The following is a 16,170-nucleotide window of genomic DNA, read 5'->3' on the forward strand; positions in this document are numbered from 1 at the left end:
ACCAGCTGCCTGGCCGGGGCTCAGCATAAACTGAGCAGAATAACCACAAGGGAAGGGTGTCTAGACAGCCTCAGTCTATGTAAGAAGCAACTCTCCCCTGCAGTGTCAACTCTGAAAAAGCAGACTCCAAACATCAGCTCCAGCAAAAGAGCAGATGAGAGACCATGTCAACAGTTGGGAAATGCACTGTGGGCTTCCTCGCCAAGAGCAACACGAAGGAGAGCTGCAGGAGCTGCCCACCTGCCAAGAACAGCCACCGGAGATCCGGGGGGGGGAGAACGATGCCCAGGACCCCGCATGGGACACAGGTCACTGCTTCAACTGGAAAGGGGTGTCAGTAACAATACTTCAATACGGATTTAAAAGGCACCTTCTCACAACAGAGGGACTGAAAAGACCAGTTCTTAACGTGGCATGTACACTGGCTACCTGTGATCTTTCAGCTTCGGTTCTACTGGCTGCTTCTTCCTTTCCATTCTTCTAAGTTTCTCCACAGTAATATCTGGTGGGGGATGGAGGAAGCTATCAAATGTGAGGCATATTTAGGATATGTGCAGATAGGAAAATTCAGGCCTCCCAGGGGCTCATCTAAGTGTCTGGGAAAGGTATTTCTATAGGACTATATAGAATGAATGCCAAAAGCTCTAGCTACATCAGTATCTGAACTGGGCAATTGATGTGTCCCAGGCTTTGTGCTGCTAGATCCGGGAATACAACAAGAGATCAGAAACAAAGCCATTCCCTGCTTTCAGGGAGCTTACAGACTAATAGTAACCAAATACCACATGAAACTTCTGTATAAAGCACTGCAGAGTCCTCAGGTGGGAGTCTCACCCAGAGGGAAGGTTAGCAATCATTTCCAGGGGATAAGTAGGAGTTTGCATGGCAAAGAGGGAAAAACATGTCTTCGGGCAGAGAGAACAGGATGTAAGGGACATGTGATATGCACAGTGTTATAAAAGCCTGGGAAAAGTCCCAGAGGGTGGCCGGGAAACATGGAGCCAGGCAGGAAGGAATGGTGAAGCCAGTGGACAGGTAGATGGACAGCCAGAGCTTTAGGCAGTGGAAGTCACATGTTCCAATTTTCGACTCTGCGAAGACCCCCTGTGGCTGGGAGGGGGGCAAAACAGATGTGAGTAAAAAGCTCTCTATCCCCCTGAAGTGTTCCTAACAAAGAAACAATGCAGAAGAAAGGTGAACCTAAAGTGTATTATACAAGATCACGGATGAACTCCGCTGCTCTTCCTTCCATCTCTGCCCGGGCCCTTTTTTAAGATGAAGGGTAGCGGGCAGCGGGTCACAGGTGCCACAGCCGTCGCCCAGGACCACAGATATCCCACAGGGCCACACAACCCAAGGCATGCCAAGGATTTCAGGCACAGTGTAAACTCCATCGGCAGGCTCCACTGTTTAAATGTTCTGGAGTTAAAAATACACCAGTCAGGTCAGCGTTAACACCAGGGCCTTATCAGCAGGGCTGTCTGTAGGCTGGTTACAGAGGGCCGGCCTGTGACTTGCCCGTCTTTTAAATGTGCCTCGATCTGCAAATTGTCTAACAATACATCAGTGAGATTATAATAAAGCCACCAAATATACACGCATTTGAGAAAAACACTTTCCAAACCCAGGGATACTTTACTGTTTATAAATAGTTTACTTTTTTTGATCCCCAAGCATATAATATTCGCAGTTGCTCCAGAAACCAAAGAAACATGGAACAGGAACACAAACCGCAACCTAACAGAAACAATAAACAACAGATGGCGAGACATATGTGCGTGCTACCACCCCTTTCCCCAAAGGGGCACACCAAAAATGGATCCTGACACACCAGCCTCTCCCAGCGAGGAACCATGCTCTTCAAATCACAGGCAAGACGCCATTTATGGAGCACTGGCTCTATGGCTAGAACTGTGCCAGTGGTTCAGGCCACCAAAGAGCTGAAGGACCAATCACGGGCCTCGAGGAATTCAGACCTGAGAGAGACGCAAGACAAGCATAAGAAAGCAGACAGCGCTCGTCTTCCAGTACCCTCTCTAAATCAGTCAGGGAGAGTCCCGTTTCAGATCCAGCTTGGGCAAGTGCTCGACCCTGGGCAACACTCAGCCACTCTCGGCCTTGTGTAGAATATGGAGGTAACATATTTCTGGGTTAAATGATGATTCAATTAGTTACTGGGCGTGTATCCTGCCGCAAAACTGTGAACTGCTATTATTGTTATAGTTCGAATAACTAACCTTCCTCAAGCTTCTGCTATGTGTTAGGCCCTCTTCTAAAAATTATAAAGCATTTCAATTTTGTCCTCATAACAAGTTTAGTGAGGTGGCCACTACAATTATCCTTTTAACATAAGAGGAAACTGAGTCAGAGGGAAGCAGAGTAAACTTTCCAAGGCTGCCTGGAAGCTGGGCTCCAGGGCCACCACTCTGACCCCTGTGCCACGTAACGACACGGCTGCTTCATCTCCACGGCCACCACCCCCTCATAACCACACCTGCAGGACGAAGCAGGGCTTTGGAGGGGACGGGGACACAGCGCTGTCTTCCCTGGTAGATCCTGAAACACTGCACTATTCCGGGCTTTTCACTGGTTAACACGGCTTGAGCTTATTTGAAGAATTCAAGACAAATCCTAAAATAAATTCAGACTCGCAAGTCACATTTGTCTTCATTAATGACTCTGATTATGTGATGTTTATGACAATATTTAAAAGTCGTCTATCTCATAACAAAGGGGAGAGGTCCCAATAAATTAGTGTGGCTGTTGTATTGCTTTCCATACGTGGACATGTCTATTTTAGGTATCACAATCTCATGTCTGATTATCCGGCCAATTTCACCTCAATGCTCACTGTTGAAAACTCTGACTAGAATTTTCCAACTACACTGTAACTTTAAGCTTTTGTGTTTCTTCTACATTTAAAAAGAATGCCATTTCCCAATATATAACTCCCAGATGTAGAACTCACAGATGATTCATCTCACAGAACAAGTGTTCAGAGACATCAGCTCCAAATAGAGGAAAAACTTGGAATCCCCTTCTCCCTCAAAGTACGAACTCGCCTAGATCTGCTTTGCTCAACAAAGTTTGTTTTCAATTATATTTCCAAATTCTCTTAACAATAACTGCATGGCGTCTGGCACCAACACATCTGATTCTTTGAAGTGGTTCTCAAGCAGAAAGTAGAAAATAAGGAGAAAGGGGAAAGGAAGGGAGGGTCATCCATGGCTTTTGTTTCAAATACTCTCTCTAAAAGTTCTGACACATAATATCAGACAACCTACAAGCTATGACTTCTCACCGAAGAACCGCACTGCAGGGGGCACCCATGACAGATGAGAACCTCCGAATTTACCCCTCGACCCATCAGCTAGCTCTTCATGAGAACACAGATGCTCAGCACACAGAAAATGGCCTTTTACTCCTTGTATCAAAGTTCCCAAAAACTTTTGTTAAGTCCTCCACACAGGTCAATGAGAAGTAGCCACACTTTAGGAGTAAACCCTTTTGAAAAACAATGAAAACATGGGCAGATCACTTCTGTCCAGAAAAAAACGTACCAAGCCTGAAGAAGGAAAGTTATAGGGTAATAAATAATTATCGAGGGGCTCCTAGATACATGAAATTGAACAATCCCTGATGCTTTCAAGTCTAAGTGGAGGGAAAAAGGCAGGGATGTGTGAAAACTTACCTAAGTAGATAGACAGAATCCTCTAGGAGACAACTAGATTAAAAAAATAATAAATTCACCAGAACAAGGTCAACTGAATAACAGAGAATGTCTGACACTGACAAAAGAGACTCATGGAATGGGGGGCGGGGGGATTATTTGGCCTATTTTGATCTCAGAAAGCACGTGGGAAAAGGCCATCTTTAGGTCTTAAAGGGAAAATGTTAAAAAAGAAAAAAAAAGTCTAGTTCTTTGGACTATTTGCTTTAGTCCTAAATTAGTTCCTAATTCCTGTTAAACTTCCTGTCAAGAAGTTCCAAACCACTAACTGTGGCTCTAACTTCACTGCATTTTAGCTCTATCCCCAAACAAGGTTCCAAATTCCAAGAATTTGTTCTAAAGAAAAAAAATCCAAAGGTTCTGCCTTGCGAAAATTTACATGACAAAGAACGAGTGGCAGGAAGACCAAAGCCCAAGAATTTAACAAACTCCAAGCTGGACAAAGGCTGACACTCAGAACACAGAAAATACAAGCTTCTGGATTCTGCAGGATAGTCTTTTAAGGAGTCCAGTTATGATAGGGATTCTGATTTTCAAGAAGTTTTTGGCCAAGGGGAAACCAATTAAAACCCACGCAGATGGATAGATGTGACATAAATGTGACCCCCAAAAAAGACCAAAATTGAAGAAATCAAGCCACTGGGCTACACACACAAGGCTGCTGAGTTTCCACCTTGAAGGGTGCATGTGAAAGATCTCCCTGGTAAAAGGGCTGAAAAGCCACTCTGGTCTCCGCCATGTCCCCAGCATACAGTCAGTGGCGAGCGGCTTAGAAAGGACACACAGGGAGGTGTGTGGCTGCCCTCCGTCTGGCGATTCCTACTGAACCTGCTACAGGTGGCCCATCTTGTGTGTGCTTACTGCAATTTATCAGCATCGCCCACACTGCGCTCATGCCAACTGCACACTGAAGGCCTGCCTGAGAGACGCTGCCCGCAGTGCCCTAAGAAAAGCAAGGATGAGCAACTCTTTGGGAAAATATGTACTTAGTTTATTTGCTCTTCTTGACCCAAGTTCTTAAAACCTAAATCAAGGATCTAAAGTAGGTCTCCACCAGCTTCCACTGCTTTCTTTGGGCCTGAGGGAAAAAAGAGGCACCAAGCAAAGAAATACCGAGGACTACTTGCTCCCCTTCAACAACACCGAAGGGCCCCCAAAAGACTCCCTCTTTGAAAGTCCCCCATGCACATCCTACTTCCCCTTTGCAGCTTGGGGTATCCATATGAGATTCCACTTAGAAGCACCCAATATGCAAAAATTCTTTTAAGTAAATGTCTTAGACACACAGATCAATTTACTAATTCTTACCATCCAATGAGTAGTAAGTTTATTCCCTTTTTGCTTCAATTGGGATAGAACCATAAACCTGCAAATGAGGAGACTTAGAAGTCATACATCCCTTTACAGAAAGAAAATTAATTGACTAGCCCAAGGTCATCCTGCCAATCAGAGGCTGAGCTAGGACAAAGCTCCAAAGTCTTCTGACCCAGCCATAGGCTATTTTCCTATCCTATCACATTCCTGCCTTCATAGCTTTAAGAAAATTATTGGTTTTTTCCTTTTCAATCAGAGGTTTGTATTCCTCTTTAGTCAAGAGCCCTTTTAAGAAGCTTAATGAACATACGGGCTACTTTCTCCCAGAAAGATGAACTGAGCTCTAAGACTTCACATATATTGCGTTGTCGGAAAAGTCATGACGCAGTTTTGCAACAAAAAACATAGAAAAAGTACGTCATGACTTTTCCGACAACTCAATAATGAAGTTCCCTAAACACCTCAAAAAATAATATTTGCCCGGCTTTATTTTAGGACAGTCTGGAATTCAATATATTATAATTTAATCATTTCTAAGTACTGTTTCAAATGAACTTGTGAAAGAATTCAAAAATCTCCACAGAAGAGTTTCTGATTTTTCTCTTGGGCAAAGCACACCCCTCAATGAGGCCAACCACCTGTGGCCAAGAGTCCTACAGACACCAAACCTGAGAAAACAGTCAGAAGAATTTGGGATAAAGCAGGCCTGAATAAGCTAGCTGCAAATCACTTTTGTTTGCTTTCTGGATCTCCTCTCCCCAGAACTCGGAGAGAAACCCCGTCCCATTCAAGCTGCAGTGTCTGCATCCATCACTACGTTGCATCAACAACCAGCTTCCTGGAAGCAGTGAGCTCTTCTGGCTGTTTAGAAGTTTTGCAAGCACTGGACGCTTCTGTGCCAGAAACTCACACCAGCCCAGGTGGAGGGAGGAAATCAGACCAAAAAAATTTTTTAATTAAAAATCAAAATGAAAACTAAAATGCAAGCAAGATGCATAGTGCTGGACCAAAGCCACCACACTGCTGAAATCAGATGAAAGAATGAAGTTCTCCCAATTTGCAAAATAGAAATTAAATTCCTAGGCGGAATTTCTCAAATTCTAAGTTTTCACCCTGCAAAGTTTTCTTAAAAACCTTTGGCATGTGCTTCCACTTTCCTAAACACAGAATCCACTAAGTATCATATAAATTTAATTAAGCTGACTATATCCCTGAGTTTAACCTGACCATGCTGGGCAGCTTTTAAAATCACTGAACACTCCATAACCTGTAGGACATGTTTTTACAAATACATTATGGGAATCATTCCATAAACTATGATCAAGTGAATGGCACTTGGATGACTGCGTAATTCCCATTTGGATTCCCATTTAAACTGCAGCCTTCATGAAATCTATCCTAAAAAGGGCTCCTAACCAACTAAGTAACGGGCTGTGGAGAAATTAAACGATGGACTTTTACAAAACAAAACCATTCTACATTCTACTTGGAGAAAAGCATTTTCAAATCTGTGTGAAGTTTAAATCAAGCACAGAGGGTTCCAGGAACCTAGTTCTTTGCTTTTGGGGGATTTTCTTACAGGGTGCCTCTAACTCTATTTAAAGCAGCTTCAAGTAGCCACAGCTGGAGGGTCAGGCCTTGCAAAGTAAACAATAGTTAACTCAATTCAGAGTCACTAACTATAACCAGTGGCTAATTATCCCTCTATTAAGTAACAATATCTGAAATATAATTTTTAAATGACCCATTGGTAATTATGTTTGTTCAGTAATGGATTCCAATCAACAATTAACAGCACAGGAGAAACCTCCCAATTGGAGCAACAGGGGAGAGAAGAGCTGTTCAGAATTCCACAGTTCTGGCCAAGGACTGGAGGATGAAAGGCCTTTCTAAGCCCCTCCCTAAAGAGAAAAAAAGAACTGTCTTCTAAAAACATATAAATTGAGTGCACGCCACATGTGCTCAATAAACATTCTGCAAATATACAACTTACCAAAGTTCCCTTTGCATAAAAATACTTAAAATAAAGGTTGATTGTTTTCATCAATTGTTCCAATCCACATTTCTTAAAACCATCCATTAGTGAACTGCATAATATGAAATTATATCTCAATAAAGCTGTTAATTAAAAATACATACATTTACAGATGAAATGTCATGCTTATATTTGCTTCCCAAAAAACACGGATGGGGAAAAGTGTATTAGGTCATAGATCCACAAGCAGGGTTGATAATCACTGAAGCTGCGGGATGGTACACAGAGTCCATTACATTACTCTGTCCACTTGTGTAGGTGTCTGCTATCTCCATAGTAAAAGAAAAAACATCCTATACCAACAGAAGTGGATTAATTTATTTAAAGTACTTGGCTGCATATCTAATGTTCCCTTAATTCAGATTTTTTTTTTTAAATCAGACTTTTAAGATCTCAGAAGAAAAACATGCTATACCTGCAACAGCCTACTTCTCAATCAGTTGGTAGTTGTCGCTGCCTAGGCAGGGTCCAGCTGTCAATTGCTTTTCACCCAGCCCAAAGTGCTAAGTCTCGAGATACAAATGCTTTCAAACAAAGAGCTCTGCAACTACAAGATTTGGAACTAAATAAAGCGAGATTATCTGTCCCCCAGTTCAAAAGTGCTCAATCCTTCTCATTGTATCTAACAGGCTACCATCAAGTAGATAATCCAGTGAGAAAGAATTTATCAGTGCAATGTATGCCCTGACCAAGATAAGTGGCAAACTATTTGAACAGCAAATTATAAACTCATGGAAGGAGCAAAGGACAGGAAGTGGGGGTGGGGAAGACACTTGCTAAATGCTGCATAAAGAAGTCTTAAAAGACAAAGTCCTGAGATTTTTTTTATCAGCTAAAAAAAACCAACCCTCTATTAATCTCCATCTTGTTTCTCGACATGCAGCTAATTCTGCTTGCGGAGTAGATCCTCACTCATTTCATTCATTTCTTCCTAATATGAGACCTTAAAAAAAAAGAATATCTGCAGATCTTAAAAGATTAGAGACCTGTGCACCACAAAAGTTGAAAGAATAATCAATGCAAAGTGCTTAAAAAGAGACAGGCCATGCTTTCTTTAAACTCTCTGCATGGCACCTTTTGCCAAAACAAACTGAAAAAGCAGTGATTGGAACCTACATCCTGGTTCATAAGGAAATCAAGATGTATTAGACTTTCAGAGATGAACGGATTGGTTGTTCGCACAATGGGCTTTACTGGTTGTGCTAGATTAAATAGTAATAAAGACGCAAACAATCGTAGCCGTTCATGTGGGCAAGGCTGTGAATCACCGCCTTTCACTGGGGAAGGGACGCAGCTACAGGTGCAGAAGAGGCAACAGCCAAAGGCTTTTCAGGTGGCATCTTTGCCAGATTCCTCGGATGACTCTGTGCTCACTGCCCATGGTCCCCTACAAAGGACTGCAAACAAACCAAAACAAACAAAAAAATGTCAGAGCTCTCCAGCTCTCTGCATACAATCCAACAATCACCTCCCCTCACACCTCCTCCTCCCTCAAATATTTCCAAAGAGAAGTGGGTACAGTGCAGGATTCAGCCCGCCCCAAAGTCTGTAACCTAACCCATGTTTGGAGGAGCACACCTGCATTTTTCCAAGCTATTGACCAAGAGGAGCTACCTGCATCTCAGTCGGGCTCAGTTTCAATGAAACCCTGGGAAATAACAGGATAAAATTATTAGTTTAAGGGCCTCTCACTTCCTTGCCTCTTTCCCACACCCCACCTCCCAAAAGGATAATGCTAAATAGACAGAGGTAGTTGCACAACTGAAATACATTTATAAGTCACCTCAAGAAGTTCTGCTAACTGTATAATTGGTTGCAACTGTTCCTAGCTTCCCACCTGTTTCTGGTCCTCTGAACTTGCCAAGGGCACATGAAGTTTCTCTCTTTACGTATCACCAAAAACTGTACCGGAGAAGGTTGCTTGGGTTGTGAGCCCTGCCACTCTGCCCACTCCAAAAGAAGCCTTCATATCAGAAAAGTAAACTTTTCCCAGGAAAGCCTTTGTCACTGGAAAATCTGAGTTGGGGAGACTGGCCATGAGAGAGGGTGCAAAATGTGAGCTGAGGTCCTAACCTTCAAATCGCGCTCTGGAATCATTAGCAAGTGGATCGACCCATACTGAGTAACTGAGCTAAACACATGTGTCATCTAACTTTGTTCTCACAGCAGCTGTAAGACAGAATATTATGAGCCCCTTTAAGAAATGAAGGAAAGAGGTTCGCCCCAAATTACACACATAGCTGTAGGATGGTAGAGCCAGGAATGGACCCTAGAAATAATTTCCAACCTCTTCACCACCGTCCCCACTGAAGGGTGTGCACTGGATGTGACCACCAGGGATGAGAACATCTGCACACTGAACAGAATAAGAGTGGAGAAAGCTTCGCCCTCGCCACTCTGTTTCCCATTAGTAACACAATCCAAGACCAAGGTACAGTTGGGCAGCAAATGCCCATTTAGAGGACACAGAGAAAAACTGAAGACAGGACACGAAGAGCATGAAACCAGGGAAATGGAGAAACAGCTTTCTAAAAACTGGAGTGACTTTATTTATAAACAGACTGGGTTAACAGCTTTATGCAGAAGACTATGCATAAAGTACTTAGATAAAAACCACATGTAAAGTATTAAATTATATAAGACATAATAGTATAGAAATACATAAAGCATAAAGCTTTTCGATAAGAAAAATTAATAAGCATACCTTCCCCCCCAAAAAAAACCACAAAAAACAAAAAACAAAAACAGGATACAAACTGGCAACTTCCAACTGGATAATATACAAACCACAATTTTCATTTTTTTTCTACAATCTTTATTTATCTACTCATTTTGCTTAATGACAACAATGGTCACATCAAGTTCTTCAGTAGAAAATTTCTAGTCATGTAATTGGCCAGGTAACTGATCAGTCTGGACTGCTATTCTAAACTCTGTAGTTCTATAAAAAATAAGCGCAGGTTCCAAGAGGGTAATCTACTGAGAAAATGTTAACCGCTGGTCTTCAAAGTCCTATTTCTTTGCATGGGGAGATAAGAACAGATCTGAGCTTCTTACTGACTCCCACACTTTCACTTGAAACCAAAGCAGGAGACAAGCACATTACTGACATAACATGAACTGAAGCCACAAAGCAAATGGAATGGACCCCAGAGGCTCAATGTCATGCGTATATCATTTAAAAAACACCACTAACGGTCCCTGAATTTACCAGAGGCCAGGGAACATTGGGGATTTTTCTCCTCCTATGCCTGGGAATTTTTCTTCTCCCCCTCGTCCTCCTATCTCAAGACAATGCCTTCAGCCTTTGAAACTGCATCCATTGTAAACAGCTCTGAATATTAACACAGCCCAGAGTCCTGTTGGCTTTTAAAAGACCCCCAGGGTTTCAAATTGCAGTTGCTGAGGAGGAGGAAGGTCTCCAGTGAGTAAATGTCACCAAGCTCATTCACAAAGAGTTGGAAGTTAGGCTTGCTCATGAAACTTAAAGTCCTTCACCAATGGTGTAAGTTGGAGGAATCCCTTTTGAGTTTAAAAAAAAAATAAAATAAAAAACCTGAGACAGCCAACATTATTTAGTGCTTACAGTGACTTTCAATGAATCCCTTTTCTAGATCTCCCTTGCCCGTGGATGTCACTTTAAAAATAACCACAGGCTATTTTAACCTCCTTCTGGCCCTCCCCAGCTAACAGACCTTGAGGGCTTTAGCAGGTGCACACTACTGGGCCAGGTGCATTGTTAAGTCACACAAAACCCTCCTGGCTCTCTCGCATTCCTGTCCACATTGAAAGAGAGGATGCTGAAAAGACTCTGCACCAAGGAGACACCTCTGCAGAATGGGGGAAAGGCCCTTTCATTGTGAGCACAGTGTCTGGGGGAGAGAAAGGTCAGCCAGAGGCCATCCCAACATGCTCAGGGAAGGCTGCCTGGGGAACCCAGGCAAAGGAATTAACACTGCAGGGAGGAAAAGCTTCAGGCCTAGGAGCAAAGTGGGGTGGCCAACACCCACTAGCAATCAGCTCGCATTACTCTACACTGCATCGTCTTCATCTTTCTGGAGATGAAAAATTACTGCCAACAATACACCCCAAAGTCCAAAGTTTGGGAACTCTAGTAAACAAATAGAATTATGGAAAGAGATGAACACACATCTTTTAAAAACAGTCCCTTGAAAAATGGGGCAAGAACAGCTCTGATGTATCCGAAAGGCAAGAGGGACACTGTGCCAACACAGATCATTTATGTTGGGCCCCGGGGGGCGGGGTGGTGGTGTCTCTGGGCACTCAAGAATTAGATTTTATGGCCGTAATTTTATATCAGGCGGACTTTCAAGGCAACCAATTTTATTTGCCGGAGGTTTCCCCTTACTCAAAAAAGATGTCAGAGAACTAGTAACAGACCAGTGCTCCAGCATGGACAGGGAAGCAAGGCCAGGCTTCTGACACTTGTTGCAAAGAAAAGGACTCTGAGCTCTAGCTAAAGCTCCCTAAACTCTGAAAGCCCTCGCACCGTCCCCATTTTCCCTCCGCCATGACTGTGTGTAAAAAGCTCGCTATTCCAAATCACCCTTTGCCCACGCCCACAAGTGGAAAGATGGTCAGTGTGTCCTGAGTCCTTGCTAAGTGATAGAGAGACACAAGGAGGAAATGGCAGAAGGGAACAGCCTCTGGACAACAACCTACTTAAAAAAAAAAACCACAAGAATCTCAGTTTAGGCCCTGGAACAGTTTGGTCATCTGCACTTTAAATCTAATTTGCAAAAACAGGATGGGAAGTATTGCCCAAAGCCTTAATTCACAGCACCCTACACACCTGGGCCTCCCAGCACAGCTGTAAAATTTGAAAGACAAAGGCTCTCTTTACTTCACAACTACAATGGCAACCACAGTTTGTTTACTGTCTAATGTAATAAGCACCATTGATGTGCCCAAACCAACAAGGTTTGATTTAAGGCACCTGGGTTTGGTACTGCAAACACATAAAGAGACAGAATTACACAGAGGCCCAAATCAACACATTTGTCCTCATGTGGCACAGGGTAACCACATTCTGGTGTCCTTCAGGGAATACCCTTGCTTTGAATGCCACGTGGTCTTCCATCCACACTGAGAAAGACAATCAGGGCGGTGCTTCCTCCAGGACCTCCCATCCTTCCTATCACAACGCCGCTGGTCATCACTTAGCTCCAGAGCAGTAAAGCTGGCAACACAGGGCTCAACATGATGCCACAGGTAAGAGTCCCAGGTAAATGGCATTTATAATAGTACTTCTTCAACAGCTTCTGAACCATGCTCTCAGAATCATTTCAAAGAAAGCAAACATCTGAGTTCTAAGAAGTTCAACTTCTTCTAAGGTTCTGGGAAATTGGAATAAGGCTTGGCAGTGCTTGCTGCTATTTATGAATGTGCTGGTTGGACTATGCCAATCTCACCTACGTAATGGGATGGCAGACTCAGTAGGCTCGACTACTACAACTATAAGTTATTGTGCCGAAGAAGTTATCCTTATGCCCTAGGAATGGAAGTATTTTCCCCTCTACCAGCGCCACTCCATTTCTTCTATTCAAACTGCATTTACATTCCCTATTACAAAGTTTTACTTTCCTTATGCTAGGCCTAAGAACAACTCCAAAATTAGATGCACTGTTTACAAAAGTAAAAAAAAAAAAAAAGTTCCATAAAGCCACAGGTCCCTTTCTGTCTCAAACCCACAGCTTGAACTTGATTGAACTACTGCAGTAAATCCTGTTCATGGGGTTATAAATTAGGTCAAAGCATTTTCTAGATACAATAGATTCAGAGGGTGTAAACTTGGTGAAACTACATGTTATATTATATACAGACTTTCTCCCTGCAGTCTTGCTGAATCATAGCCAGGAATATAAACGGTATAAATATCCTGATGGAAAATTCAGAATAAGACTAATGACTTAAATGGGGAAATCTGAAGTCTAGAGGAAAAAAATAAAAAAACATTAGCTTGATTTGTTTTAATCAGAAAAACACTTCACGAATATTTTTCAAAGGATATCCATTCTGAACTGAACACTGTATTGCCACATACTAGCCAGAAGTCACACTCTTCATCTCTTAAAATCTAAACAGTTAACACCAACATCAGCACAATCAAGTCTACTGAAGCTCAAAACACCCAGTTTGGTATTTACTGATCATACAATGTGTAAGAGAAAAGACTAATTTCAAAGGTATTTATGCCATGTGAAATGTTACTCCTAGGCAACAGAAAGCTCAAAAAACGACCAGTAGTTTTGCTCCAAAAAAATTAAAGGGCAAGGTAAAGTGGATCTTGTGACCAGAGGAAAGTGCAAATAACAGGACACCCTGTCCTCTCCAGGAAGTCCCCACTTCTGAACTAAGTGCCTTCCCCACAATGCCACTGACACGTGGCACTGGGAATCACTCTTCCAACAGGTGTACACTGAGGAAGTTATTTTGATTCTGCCCACATCACTTTATGTTTTTAAAAAACTACCTGAAGAGTATGTAAAGGAAAAACCACAATACCTCAGGCTGCCTGACTAAATAAAATGCTACCTAATGGCAATGCTGGGCTCTATCTCCCACGACTTGACACAGCCACTGCCTGTGTTAAAACCCACACTATGACCACAGATTTCCACTAAGTCAGTGAATTCCACAGAAGCAGCAGAATATGGAAGAGAAAACCTAACCATAACTAACGGGTCCAGCTTCAGAGCTCTGTAGTACTTGATCATCAAACAATGTGTAATGTGGTCCAAGTTAAAGATCTGGGCTCCATTTTCAGAAGCACAGGTCCTTCGAATTAGAAAAGAATTAAGTTCTCTTCTTCCCACTCCTTGCTCCAGCAGCCAGATATCCAGACCACATTTTCTTAGGTCACGCCACAGGTGTTAGTTAAAACTTGTGTCACCAGTTTCATTTCTCTTTTTTAAAAAGTGAATGTCATGCCTGAAGTTACTACTGTTCCTCTTCTATGTTCTAGGAAAGACGGCCAATTATTCAACTGAAAAGGCCTACTCAAGCTAGGCCTTTTTTGGAAGGCACTAATAGTTCTGCAGAGATGCTAATTACTGATAACTGGACAGGATTTTGACTCATGGACCAGACTGTTTAATAGTTTTTAAAAGCTGTTATAGTCTACCACACTTAGAAAAGTCTAATGTATTTTTTCCTGCCAAATCTCCTGTAAGAAGTGCCCCACTAAGTTCTATAGGCCAAAATCCTGACAACACAGAAGAGAGTCTCTTTTGGGTGAAGCAAACTCTTAAATCAACCAAGTCCCTGGTACCCTCTCCTGAAGTAGCACTACTCCAAAACTAATTTGCACCATTTATAGAGAAATGCTAGAGAGTGGCCCCACCCCACTGGATCATCAAGCCCAGCAGGGCCCCTAGGGAACAGACAGGAAGGGTCTGGAACACAGTTCCTTAAATTGCCTACCAGGCAGAAAAGGGCAAACTCCAAGCAGTCAGAGGTTTCCAGGAACTCTCAAAGTCCCCTTACTCAGGGGTCCTCCAGAGAAGTCTGCCTTCTGCCCCAGCGAGAGCCAAGTCAGGCCACCGTGGTCCTCGGGGATGCAAAGGCGGCTACACACTCTCTAATAAATAATGAAAATGCAATACTGGAGCCAAAAGTTACCTTCATTCATTACCTACTGGAAGGCCAAGGAGCTCAGACACCACAAACTTGGGTTACAGGAGAGGAAAAAAGGAACACATACACAAAGACCCCCAGACTTCCTCACACTCTCCCCTCCAGATGTTTCCCACTCTCCACCCACACACACAAACACCTCACCTTCAGACTTTCATTCACATTCTCTCACCTCCAGACACCAGACACCCACTCACTCGTCACTGCCAGATCGCCCTCACAGCCTACACACGTCACTCACCTCCAGGTCTGCATGACCCACGTTCGCTGACCTCCAGACCCCCCACAAGGCACACTCTTTTCTCCTGAAGACCCTCAAGACCCACGCTCGCTCACCTCCAAACCCTCAAGAGGCACACACTTCCCTCCTGCAGACTTCTCACGCACGCCGTCTCTCCTCCGGACCCCTATGCACGATCTCACCACCACAAATCACGCTAAGTTTTCCAGGCCATACAACTTGACTCGCACACAACTCAACCCGCACCCGTTTCCCAGATAAGAACCCCTGCCGCCCCTTCCCCAAGTGACAGCGCCCCGGGGCGCAGGGAGCGGGGAGAGAGCGGCACTCACAGGCTCCGCGTCCAGGCGGGCAGGTCCCTCGGCAGCGCCGCCAGCCCGCGCCCGCCGCAGTCCAGCGAGTCCCCAGCGCAAGTGCAGGCAGCGGCGCAGGGCGCTCGCGGGCCGGCCTCGGCCGTTGCCGGCTCCAGCCGAAGCAGCAGCAGCAACCAGAGGAGGAGAGGACAAGGCGAGCGGCGCGGGGCCCCGAGCGCTCCCCGGACCGGACGCGCCATCTTGTCTGGAGCGCGCTGCGAACTCCGGGCGCTGGGGCTGTGAGGTCTGGGACCTCCGCCGGCGCAAGAGGGCCCGCGGGTACTCAGCTTCGCACTAGGCTCCGCGCCGGGACATGGCCACTGGCACAAGTTCTCTCCGCGGCGACGACTCCGGCACTCAGCGGGCCCCCGGTGCCCGGGCTGCTCCGCAGCGCCCGGAGGGGGCCGCGATCCCCGCGCCCATCCGGGCCGACCCGCCAGTGCTCGCTGCGAACCCCACAGATCCGGGCAAGGGGTGCTCGGCCGGCGCTCCACGTCCTCCCGCCACGCTCCTGGCCGGCTTCTACGCTCCTGGCCGGCTTCTGAGCTCCCGCGCACGCCAAGTGCCGCCGCCGCTGCAAGGACGGCGCTCAGCCTCGCAGCCTGAGCTCTGCGCCCGTGGGCATCTTCCTCGCGGCTCCGAGCACCCAGCAATAGACCCCAGGCTGGACGGCGCTGCCACCCCCGCACTGCTTCAAGGGCCCCGTGCGCCTAGCCGTACAGACACCCAAGGCAGAGCGCGCGCCCGCGCGCAGTTCCGGGCAACACACGGCTCCTCCGCGCAGCGAGAGCCTAGCCGACCTCGTAGCCGAACAATCAGCCAGCCGCTCGCAGCTCGCGTC

At 44.9% G+C, this 16,170-nt stretch overlaps 1 protein-coding gene across 1 annotated transcript in view; it reads right to left on the reverse strand.

Annotated features, from left to right (window-relative positions):
• Positions 1 to 15,549, reverse strand: part of LRIG1 (leucine rich repeats and immunoglobulin like domains 1) — a 129,765-nt gene extending 114,216 nt beyond the window's left edge. Inside the window, exon 1 of the mRNA XM_019652055.1 lies at positions 15,309 to 15,549. Within this exon, the coding sequence (XP_019507600.1) occupies positions 15,309 to 15,529 (221 nt within the window). The 5' untranslated portion in view covers positions 15,530 to 15,549. The remainder of the gene's footprint in view (positions 1 to 15,308) is intronic.
• Between the last annotated feature and the right edge of the window lie 621 nt (positions 15,550 to 16,170).

Source organism: Hipposideros armiger, unplaced genomic scaffold (assembly GCF_001890085.2).
Source record: "Hipposideros armiger isolate ML-2016 unplaced genomic scaffold, ASM189008v1 scaffold_172, whole genome shotgun sequence".
Taxonomy (NCBI): domain Eukaryota; kingdom Metazoa; phylum Chordata; class Mammalia; order Chiroptera; family Hipposideridae; genus Hipposideros; species Hipposideros armiger.